At 42.6% G+C, this 12,159-nt stretch overlaps 2 protein-coding genes across 2 annotated transcripts in view; one reads left to right on the top strand and one right to left on the bottom strand.

The window, feature by feature from the left end:
* The window catches only part of LOC123764773 (multiple epidermal growth factor-like domains protein 6), a 377,392-nt gene that overhangs the window by 320,071 nt on the left and 45,162 nt on the right, over window positions 1–12,159 (bottom strand). The gene's annotated exons all lie outside the window — the stretch shown is intronic.
* LOC123764772 (multiple epidermal growth factor-like domains protein 6) overlaps window positions 4,567–12,159 on the top strand; it is a 242,118-nt gene continuing 234,525 nt past the window's right edge. The window contains 1 exon segment of the mRNA XM_069302606.1: window positions 4,567–5,084. Within this exon segment, the coding sequence (XP_069158707.1) occupies window positions 5,002–5,084 (83 nt within the window). The 5' untranslated portion in view covers window positions 4,567–5,001.

Genomic DNA, 12,159 nt, shown 5'->3' with positions numbered 1-12,159 from the left:
GTGGCTTAATCTTCATCAATCAATCAATCTGGTTATATATATGAACGAGTTTGGGTGGATATACAACCCGTCCTCCTAAGGTTAATCAACGTATTGAAGTTATATGTTAACATAAAATTGTGCAACAATGTACCTTTTGTTTTTATACTTGTGTAAAGGAGAAAATGTAGATGTTTATCTCTCAGAATGTTTGGTAATATGTTTATTGTTTGTGATGTGTGTCTATGTATGTATTAACACGTTGTACTGAACGGGGTGAGAATAGCTTGAGCTACCTCATCCCTTTGTGTGTATTTTACCTCAATAAACTTATTTCAATTTCAAAGTACCTTTTCATCTTACCTGAAATGTTGGATTAAGGACCTGAAACGCTATGCGAGTTAGTGGCTTTACAAGAATGTAAAAATACCAATCTTATATCATTTAACAAACCCATTTTACCTTCTTGTAAATAACAATTATTATTATTATTATATTATTATAGTTAAGAAACTGCCGTACTAAAGTGCCCTTATTATAACCTAACCTGCCAGAGGACCCAAAACAGAAAACGGGACAGTATGTTAATTTGGCGACCCGCTACCAATTTCTAGTACGACAGTTCTTAGCCTTAGGTGGACTATACGTCAAAATGCGTCGTTGTATTAGGCGAACGGGTTGTGATATAAATAGAAGGTATAGGCCTTCTGTTAGTTCCTTAATTCTTATGGGTGAGATGATTGGCTTAATAAAAATAAGTGATTTCTATGAATTGAGGTGAGTGTCAGACCAGGCAGAAAGAAATGAAACAGGAATTTCCTTAAGTACTTTCGTATATAATAATACATCTTCAGAAGGACCTTCAAAAGGGTCTGAAGATGTATTATTAAATACGAAAGTACTTAAGGAAATTCCTGTTTCATTTCATCCTCCGTGGTCTGACACATTTTTCATCACATGTTAATTTTCGTGATTTACACACATGAACTGAGGTAAATATAGTGACATTTGAGTCGAAAAGTATTACAATTACGTGTAGTGTGAGTGTTATCTTGAGGTTATCTTGAGATGATTTCGGGGCTTTTTAGTGTCGCCTCGGCCCGGTCCTCGACAAGGCCTCCACCCCCAGGAAGCAGCCCGTGACAGCTGACTACCTCCCAGGTACCTATTTTACTGCTAGGTAACAGGGGCATAGGGTGCCCCCTATGCCCATTGTTTCTCGCCGGCGCCCGGGATCGAACCCAGGACCACAGGATCACAAGTCCAGCGTGCTGTTCGCTCGGCCGACCGGCTCCCGGTGTGTGTACATGTGTGCGCCCTCCACGCCCTCCACGCTTAGCCTGAATAAGCGTGGAGGGCGATGCTACTGCCAGACACTAGAGATTACTGTAGAACCATAAGACTAGGGGGAAACAGTTTACAAGTAGCCTAAACAGAAACAGATTGACCTAGAGGAAGATAAGCATCTGGCAGACGAACCTAACCCAATTCATAGGTTTAAAATTCGACATGAGATAAAAATGATGTGATGCGGGTCCACTATACCACTATATATGGGAGCCAGTCGGCCGAGCGGACAGCACGCTGTACTTGTGATCCTGTGGTCCCGGGTTCGATCCCGGGCGCCGGCGAGAAACAATGGGCAAAGTTTCTTTCACCCTATGCCCCTGTTACCTAGCAGTAAAAATAGGTACCTGGGTGTTAGTCTGCTGTCACGGGCTGCTTCCTAGGGGTGGAGGCCTGGTCGAGGACCGGGCCGCGGGGACACTAAAAGCCCCGAAATCATCTCAAGATAACCTCAAGATAAGATACCAGATGAACTAAAGGTGAAAAGGCGGTGTTCAAGAGCTGAGGGTCGGTGGTGCAGGCACAATAAGGTGAGCCCTGGAAACACAAACCGTAACTGACCCTATTTTCCGCTTGTTACAACTTGTAACAAAGTTGTTACATCTTGGCTTAACGTGTTTATGACGTAATAGAACGTTGTTACAACTTGTTATATTGATTCTTATAACTTGTTAGGAGGTGTTAAATGTTGTCCGAACGTTGTAGCAACGTGGTAGTTTCGCTGTGTGTTTGGCGGGCTAGAACAATACAGTGGCAGACTCGGTTAGCTTAACATTTTAAAAGTACCGAATCACCTTCTGCGGTTGATTGTTCAATAAACCCCTGAACTATATGTTTAACACATCTCTCACCCTGTTCACGGAGGACAGAAGAAAATGTATATATGCTGGTTAGCATTGTAAATGCCTGGCCACGTCTGTGGTAGAAGATAATAATAATAATAATAAAAAGTGGCAGACGCCTACCCCCTAAGGCACCCTGCAGGGACCTCATCATCATCGTTATTGAGACTAATATTTCGCAGCTGCTGCTGACGAGGATTAATGCCCCACGAGGCCATGAGTTATGGAGGCCCAAGCTGCTAACTCCACCTGCTGCAATATTAAATTTTTTGGCTAACAAATGTCCATATAAATCACCCAGAAACAAAAGTATTAATACCAATATTTCAGGAAATAAAAATTGTATCGATGTGGAAATATAATTTGAGCAAACAATCTATATCAATAAATTAGAATGTCTATGTTTTTTGTTCGAGTTCGAGAGCTAGACGCTTGGGGCTAGCCTCACCCAATTTTTAACAACAATTGCTGCTGGGTATGTGCCCAACATGGGGTGATAAAGGTTGGAATCAATACAAAGAGTGCCACATGACATGGCGCTATACGACGAGTCTCGGTAAAGCATTCCGGTTCGAATGTGATTTAATTTATATTCATTTCTTTTATATATATATTTTTGTGCTCTTCTTATCTTGAGGTTATCTTGAGATGATTTCGGGGCTTTAGTGTCCCCGCGGCCCGGTCCTCGACCAGGCCTCCACCCCCAGGAAGCAGCGCGTGACAGCTGACTAACACCCAGCCCGCCAAACACACACCGAAACTACGACGTTGGTACAACGTTCGAACAAGTTTTAACACCTCCTAACCAGTTATAACAACCAATATAGCAAGTTGTAACAACGTTCTAATACGTCATAAACAGGTTAAGCCAAGATGTAACAACTTTATTACAGGTAGTAACAAGCGGAAAATAGAGACAGTTACGGTTTGTGTTTCCAGGGAGGTACCTATTTACTGCTAGGTAACAGGGGCATTCAGGGTGAAAGAAAATTTGCCCATTTGTTTCTGCCTCGTGCGGGAATCGAACCCGCGCCACAGAATTACGAGTCCTGCGCGCTATCCACCAGGCTACGAGGCCCCACTATATCGAAAAACCCTCTTATAGTACCCTCTTACTATATCGAAAAACATTATGGGCTCCTTACAGACACAGAGACAGACGGGGAGACAGAAAGAAAAACACAGAAACAGAGATTAGAGGTGCCCAGATCATACATATTATTTATATATATATATATATATATATATATATATATATATATATATATATATATATATATATATATATATATATATATATATATATAGAGAAAAATAGAGAAAATATATTAATTCAGGAAAACTTGGCTTATTGGGCAAATCGGGCCTTGCATAGTAGGCCGAGAAGTGCGTTCTGGCTACTAGGTACGACATATATATATATATATATATATATATATATATATATATATATATATATATATATATATATATATATATATATATGTGTGTGTGTGTGTATATCACGAAAATAAACACGTGATTAAAAATGTGACAATGTCAGACCACGGAGGTCTGTTTCCTGTTTCATTTTTCCTCCGTGGTCTGACATTGCCATATATATATATATATATATATATATATATATATATATATATATATATATATATATATATATATATATATATATATATATATATATATGCAATTGACGATCACAAAACACTGATCATTTTATGCGGAAAATCCACAGAGAAATATGAAATGAGGTGTATAATTTGAGCAAACAATCTATATCAATAAATTAGAATGTCTATGTTTTTTGTTCGAGTTCGAGAGCTAGACGCTTGGGGCTAGCCTTTACCCAAGTTTTAACAACAATTGCTGCTGGGTATGTGCCCAACATGGGGTGATAAAGGTTGGAATCAATACAAAGAGTGCCACATGACATGTGGCATGGACTATACTGTATTATGTTCACCGTAGACCGTTTATTGTGATTATTAAAGAACCTGTATTGTGTTCACTACAGACCGTGTACTTTATTCACAGTAGACCGTGTATCGTGTTTACTGTAGATCCTGTAATGTGTTCACTGTAGGCCTCCGCATTATTCACCCGACCAAGAACCGCGAAAATGCGCGACAAGGCTCTTAGAGACAGCCAAGTTTTACAATTTTGTGGGACGGCGCTAATGAGACAACTCCCCCAAAGTTTGGCCACAAGAAATTACGCTTCGCGGCAGCATTCCCGCCATAAATAACACTTACCCGAAGTTCGTGAACATCCGTTGGGTTTCGTTAATTTGTTTTTACACCGTTGCGGCAAGGAGGTGCTGGTACGCATGCGCTGACGGAGTACGCAGGGGGGTGGCCCTGACCCCTGCTGGTAGCTAGACCCGCGCGTCAGTCGCGTCAAGGGCTTTGTCGAGGTGAGATGTGGCGCTGTGGCTCCTGCCTTCCCCGACCACGTGGCTCCCGCACTCCCCACTAACATGTTAAAAACCTTAGAACGAGTCTGTGTCGCTCAGTCATCTGCACTGTAGAAATATGTGCGGCTTTATCTGTCTGGTGACGGGTTGAAAGGAAACTAATTTACAGATGTGTTTCACTTTACACTGATAATATATGATGCTGTCGATCACGCATTGTTTGTGACTTAAAAACTGGTCTTTAAGTACACATATAATTAGAAGTATTAGTAGGAACGTCTTCGCCAATTGTCATAAGGGACTATAAACGCAGAGTTATTAGTAGTACAGGAAGACTGCCATCTGAGGCTTGGGCTCCAACAGCTGAAGTAAGGAGAAGGTCTCCTGCTTGAGGTGTGAGAAAGAGACAGCATCACCATCAGGATGACGGCACCTACAGCAGCAGTGAGGTGGCTGGTGGTGGCGATGCTTGTGGCAGGATCTCTCACTGCTCTACAGCAAGGAATGTAAGTACTCTTATGGTAGCCTGGCATGTATATACACTATACTGTTGGTTCCTGGGGGCCGAGGAATGTATGTACACTATACTGTTGGTTTCTGGGGGCCGAGGAATGTATGTACACTATACTGTTGGTTCCTGGGGGCCGAGGAATGTATGTACACTATACTGTTGGTTCCTGGGGGCCGAGGAATGTATGTACACTATACTGTTGGTTCCTGGGGGCCGAGGAATGTATGTACACTATACTGTTGGTTCCTGGGGGCCGAGGAATGTATGTACACTATACTGTTGGTTCCTGGGGGCCGAGGAATGTATGTACACTATACTGTTGGTTCCTGGGGGCCGAGGAATGTATGTACACTATACTGTTGGTTTCTGGAGCTGAGGAATGTATGTACACTATACTGTTGGTTTCTGGAGCTGAGGAATGTATGTACACTATACTGTTGGTTTCTGGAGCTGAGGAATGTATGTACACTATACTGTTGGTTTCTGGAGCTGAGGAATGTATGTACACTACACTGTTGGTTCCTGGGGCCGAGGAATGTATGTACACTATACTATTGGTTCCTCGGGGCCGAGGAATGTATGTACACTATACTGTTGGTTTCTGGAACTGAGGAATGAATGTATTGGTCTCCCAATACATCGCAGCCATTCCTGCGGGGCGTAGGAATAGTTGGGTCTTCTTTCCTCTCCATGTAGCCTCTTGGACATGTTGTGTTAGGAAGTTCTTCTCTGCTACTTTTACCAGCTTCATTCACCATGTCTCGTCTTACCCCTTTCGTATATAATGTTTCATAATTAATTACATCATGATTGAAGTCTTCTATTAATAGCAGCTTCGCTCTCAATTTAATGGATGTTTCAGCAACATCTTCGAAGAGTTTTTCTGTAAAATCTGTAGTCTCTATCCTCGTTTCGGTCTTCTGTGGTTGTCAGTAGTGTTGTAAGTCACAACACGTTTTGTCCTTACACTGAAATAATTACTGTGACTGCCTGCATTATTGCTGTCAATATTGATATGGTAAAAAATTATCTTTTGATTAAAAGTGGCACTTGCCCCCCCTAATCTAATGGTATGTGTGTGTGTGTGTGTGTGTGTGTGTGTGTGTGTGTGTGTGTGTGTGTGTGTGTGTGTGTGTGTGTGTGTGTGTGTGTGTTTAGGAGGCGTTTCTTCCCTAGTGATAACTGTCATAAACTGTTACCACTCAATTGAGCTAAGACCAAGACAAGGTGCTACTTGATAAAATATCGTACACGCAGGCTACCCAGCATTAAGCCAACGGCATAACAAATAAGAGACAGCAAAATCCGCTAATCTCTTTTTTACCGTCTCTCCCATTATCCTCCCGTCTTCCCTTCTTCCTTTAAATTTCCCAACAATTCACCGTCTTCTCAGAAGAGCCGTCTACTCCCTAAGCAACCAGAGGCACCAGAGGCCGGAGTAGCATAGCAGCCTATAGTCATTAAGGGTGAGAGTGTGGATATAATGGGCGAGTATTTGGACTAAGTGACCCACACCACGCCTCACTATATTAACGCACGTCTGATTGGTTCTCTGTTGCTAGGTCTCTCTCTCTCTCTCTCTCTCTCTCTCTCTCTCTCTCTCTCTCTCTCTCTCTCTCTCTCTCTCTCTCTCTCTCTCTCTCTCTCTCTCTCTCTCTCTCTCACTGACACACACACACACAGACTCACATTCACACACACGCCCAGCAGAGTACAACAGAGTATGATCATGGGTGGACTAGTGAATCGAGTACATTCTAGAGAGTGCAGACCTGGCTTGAGGGGTCGGGTCGGGTCCAGTCGGGTCGAGTTAGGAGTCGGGCTTGGTTAGGTTGACTTAAATTGTAGCGCTGAGTGGTGAAATATATTCAGGTCTTAAACCCTTCTCTCGAGAGTACTCACTCCTTAAACACCAAGTATTTAGAACACGTTCAGTAAGCAAGCAGATAATTAAGAAAGAAAAATAACACTAAATATATTAGTTTCTAAGGTTAGATTTTCAATGAGGTGCTGGACAAAAACAGCTCTTGGCGTCCAGAATTAATTCATATATATCACAGCTATTTGTACCATTCGAAAGTGTTGGTTAAAAAAATAAAACGTGAACAATGAGGACACTAAGCTGGGGACTCTATCGTCCTAAGCTGAGCATCGATTGTTGGGACATTTTACCAGTGAATCCAGCGTTGACCAAGAACAAAAACTTGTTAGGTTCGTTGGTGAATGTGTGTGTGTGTGTGTGTGTGTGTGTGTGTGTGAGTGTGTGTGTGTGTGTGTGTGTGTGTGTGTGTGTGTGTGTGTGTGTGTGTGTGTACTCACCTAGTTGTACTCACCTAGTTGTGTTTGCGGGGGTTGAGCTCTGGCTCTTTGGTCCCGCCTCTCAACCGTCAATCAACAGGTGTACAGATTCCTGAGCCTATCGGGCTCTGTCATATCTACACTTGAAAATGTGTATGTGTGTGTGTGTGTGTGTGTTCATCTATTTGTATTCACCTAGTTGTGCTTGTGGAGGTTGAGCTCTGGCTCTTTCGGCCCGCCTCTCAACTATCAATCAACTGATTTTTTTTACACACACACACCTGGAGTCACACACACACACACACACCTGGAGTCACACACACACACACACAGGAGTCAGCCTCCTGTGGTGGAGGCTGACTCCATACACAGTTTCAAGTGTAGATATGATAGAGCCCAATAGGCTCAGGAATCTGTACACCTGTTGATTGACGGTTGAGAGGCGGGACCAAAGAGCCAGAGCTCAACCCCCGCAAACACAACTAGGTGAGTACAACTAGGTGAGCACACACACACTCGACGGCGGCCGAGCGGACAGCACGCTGGACACGTGATCATGTGGTCCCGGGTTCGACCCCGGGCGCCGGCGAGAAACGATGGACAGAGTTTCTTTCACCCTATGCCCCCTGTTACCTAGCAGTAAATAGGTACCTGGGAGTTAGTCAGCTGTCACGGGCTGCTTCCTGGGGGTGTGTGTGTGTATGTGGTGTGGAAAAAAAATAGTAGTAGTAGTAGTAGAAACAGTTGATTGACAATTGAGAGGCGGGCTGAAAGAGCAGAGCTCAACCCCCGCAAGCACAACTAGGTGAATACAACTAGGTGAATACACACACACACACACACACACACAGCAGGAAGCAGCCCGTCGCAGCTGTCTAACTCCCAGAGGCCAGATTCACGAAGCCGTTACGCAAGCACTTACGAACCTGTACATCTTGACCCTGAATCTGGCCCCGGGTACCTATTTACTGCTAGGTAACAGGGGGCATCAGGATGAAAGACACTCTGCCCATGTGTTTCCGCCATCGCTTGGGGGATCAAACCCTGGACCACAAGACTACGAATCACGAGCGCTGTCTACTCAGCTGTCAGGCTCCTCCCCTCAACTGTCAGGGCCAGTGAGTGTGTGTGTGCGTGTAGGTGGATGTGGGCGTGGTTGGGGCTTTATGTGCTTTTGCGTGCTCATGTGCCTGTGCTTGCTCATGTGCCTGTGCTTGTATATATCAATTTGACGAAGATCATTCTTGAAGAATGACGAATTCAGCTTGAATTATAACTTGAAGACTTCAGCCCATGTGCCCATGCCATGAGAGAGAGAGAGAGCAAGGGACAATTACATATAAGATAAAAGAGTTTACTAAAACGCCTCAGTAAGAACGCGACTTCAAGAACTCTCTCTGTTCAGTAAGAACGCGACTACGAGAACTCTCTCTGTTGGGCAGAGTTGCCATGACAACGAGGCGTTCTCTGCTCTCAGCCTCCGCTCTCACGATCTGTCTCACCTGACAACCTGTCTACTCTACTAATAAGTTACGTTCTTTTAACGTTATCCGAACCAACGTTACAAATGCAGGCTATTAAGAGAAGTAATGGCTTACTCAAATATTTACGTTTTCTATGCCCTGGACTCGAGGGGTTAGGTGGGTTGTCTGGGTTTGTACGTTTCCTGGTTACACCAAAATGTCCTCCCACATGACACACACCTGTTCCCACATCTCCGAGACACACCCTTGAGCGCCAGTTATATCAGGGCCTCACAACTGAGTACACACACACACCTGTCGCACACACACACAACTCATACACCTACACCAGCACCTCCTATACACACATTCATCCCCACTATACACCTACAGTTGTACCATGTACCATGTGTGTGTGTGTGTGTGTGTGTGTGTGTGTGTGTGTGTGTGTGTGTGTGTGTGTGTGTGTGTGTGTGTGTGTGTGTGTGTGTGTGTGTGGGTGGGTGTGTGTGTGTGTAAACAAAATTAGTTGTTAGTTAGTAACAGTTGATTGATTGACAGTTGAGAGGCGGGCCGAAAGAGCAGAGCTCAACCCCCGCAAGCACAACTAGGTGAATACAACTAGGTGAATACAACTAAGTGAATACAACTAAGTGAATACAACTAGGTGAATACAACTAAGTGAATACAACTAAGTGAATACAACTAGGTGAATACAACTAGGTGAATACAACTAGGTGAATACACACACACGTATATTCCCAGCCTGCCTCTGTTCATATTACAGTGTTTACACAAGAATGGACGGTATATTTGCTTTCAAGAATATTCATAACATAGTTTATATTCAGAGATATGCCTGGCATAGTGACCGGGATAACTAGCATAGGGACCGGGATAACTAGCATAGAGACCGGGATAACTGGCATAGAGACCGGGATAACTGATATAGGGACCGGGATAACTGGCATAGAGACCGGGATAACTCTGGCATAGGGACCGGGATAACTGGCCTAGGAACCAGGATAACTGGCGGGGAAGAATAACTTCCAGCGTGGCAAGGAGGCAAATCTAAGTAGATAATGATTATCTATTATTATTTAATGTCTAGGATAAAGAGACAGTGTCTAGGATAAAGAGACAATGACTAGGATAAACAGACAGTGTCTAGGATAAACAGACAGTATCTAGGATAAAGAGACAATGACTAGGATAAACAGACAGTGTCTAGGATAAAGAGACAGTGTCTAGGATAAAGAGACAATGACTAGGATAAAGAGACAATGTCTAGGATAAACAGACAGTGTCTAGGATAAAGAGACAATGACTAGGATAAACAGACAGTGTCTAGGATAAAGAGACAATGTCTAGGATAAAGAGACAATGTCTAGGATAAAGAGACAATGTCTAGGATAAACAGACAGTGTCTAGGATAAAGAGACAATGACTAGGATAAACAGACAGTGTCTAGGATAAAGAGACAATGTCTAGGATAAAGAGACAATGTCTAGGATAAACAGACAGTGTCTAGGATAAAGAGACAATGACTAGGATAAACAGACAGTGTCTAGGATAAAGAGACAATGTCTAGGTTAAACAGACAGTGTCTAGGATAAAGAGACAATGTCTAGGTTAAACAGACAATGTCTAGGATAAAGAGACAATGTCTAGGATAAAGAGACAATGTCTAGGATAAACAGACAGTGTCTAGGACAAAGAGACAGTGTCTAGGATAAACAGACAGTGTCTAGGATAAAGAGACAATGTCTAGGATAAAGAGACAGTGTCTAGGATAAACAGACAGTGTCTAGGATAAAGAGACAGTGTCTAGGATAAACAGACAGTGTCTAGGATAAACAGACAGTGTCTAGGATAAAGAGACAGTGTCTAGGATAAACAGACAGTGTCTAGGATAAACAGACAGTGTCTAGGATAAACAGACAGTGTCTAGGATAAACAGACAGTGTCTAGGATAAAGAGACAGTGTCTAGGATAAACAGACAATGTCTAGGATAAAGAGACAGTGTCTAGGATAAACAGACAGTGTCTAGGATAAACAGACAGTGTCTAGGATAAACAGACAGTGTCTAGGATAAACAGACAGTGTCTAGGATAAAGAGACAGTGTCTAGGATAAACAGACAGTGTCTAGGATAAACAGACAGTGTCTAGGATAAACAGACAGTGTCTAGGATAAAGTGCTTGTGTTTAAGGTAGTGATCACAGTGCAGGAGCACAGTCCTCCTCCACCTTACCTTGAGGTTACCTTGAGGTGCTTCCGGGGCTTAGTGTCCCCGCGGCCCGGTCGTCGAGGACACCCACACGTATAGGTGTGAAATGTACAATTCATTTTCCCCGCAGGTGTGAAATGGATAATCCACTTTGCATCTTAAGTGTGAAATAGGAATAACACTAATGGGTGAATTGACAAGATATATTTGTGCTCTTGGCAATCTTGACAATTGAGTAATAATTTGTTAATATATATATATATATATATATATATATATATATATATATATATATATATATATATATATATATATATATATATATATATATATATTTTCCAATGTATAATCTGTTGTGGTTTTTGGTTGAATCATTGACTATAAGAAGTAGATGATTATAATGAGAAGAATTCATTTATTTTTGCAAGACGCTATGCATTTATACTGGACTTTGTTTAAGAAAGTTGATCTGAGAGATCTACATTACAGCTCCTCCCAAAAAAGCAACAGGTTATGAAAGGTAAACATACACAAATTCGACACAGTAGTTGCTATTAAAAACCTCTGTGAGCAAAAAAGGCCTCACCCCATGAACACTCTTTCCACATTGAAAGATATTAAGCAGCTACAACATTCAATACACAGAAATTATCTTAAGTCTATGTTGTACATTACAAAGTGCTCAGTCGTGCACACTGAATACAAAACATGTAGTTAAGAGAATTGACTTCCCACTGATTGTTGATTATTGATTGATTGATGAAGATTAAGCCACCCAAAAGGTGGCACGGGCATGAATAGCCCGTAAGTGGTGGCCCTTTTGAGCCATTACCAGTATCAAGAGCTGATACTGGAGATCTGTGGAGGTGCGACTGCACCCTGCGTGACGGGAAATGTCTCCCGTGTTGTTGATTATAATTATAGGCAACTTATATATAAACAGGTCAACCCGAAACCCAATTATCTTGATCGTAAATCCCAACGACTAATGAACAAATCCACAAGGGCCGTGACGAGGATTCGAACCTGCGTCCGGGAGCATCCCAGACACTGCCTTAATCGACTTGTGGATTTGTTCA

This window comes from Procambarus clarkii, chromosome 48 (genome assembly GCF_040958095.1).
Source record: "Procambarus clarkii isolate CNS0578487 chromosome 48, FALCON_Pclarkii_2.0, whole genome shotgun sequence".
Lineage (NCBI taxonomy): Eukaryota > Metazoa > Arthropoda > Malacostraca > Decapoda > Cambaridae > Procambarus > Procambarus clarkii.
Note: the sequence above shows the minus strand (reverse complement) of the source record. Positions and strands in the feature narration are given on the sequence as shown.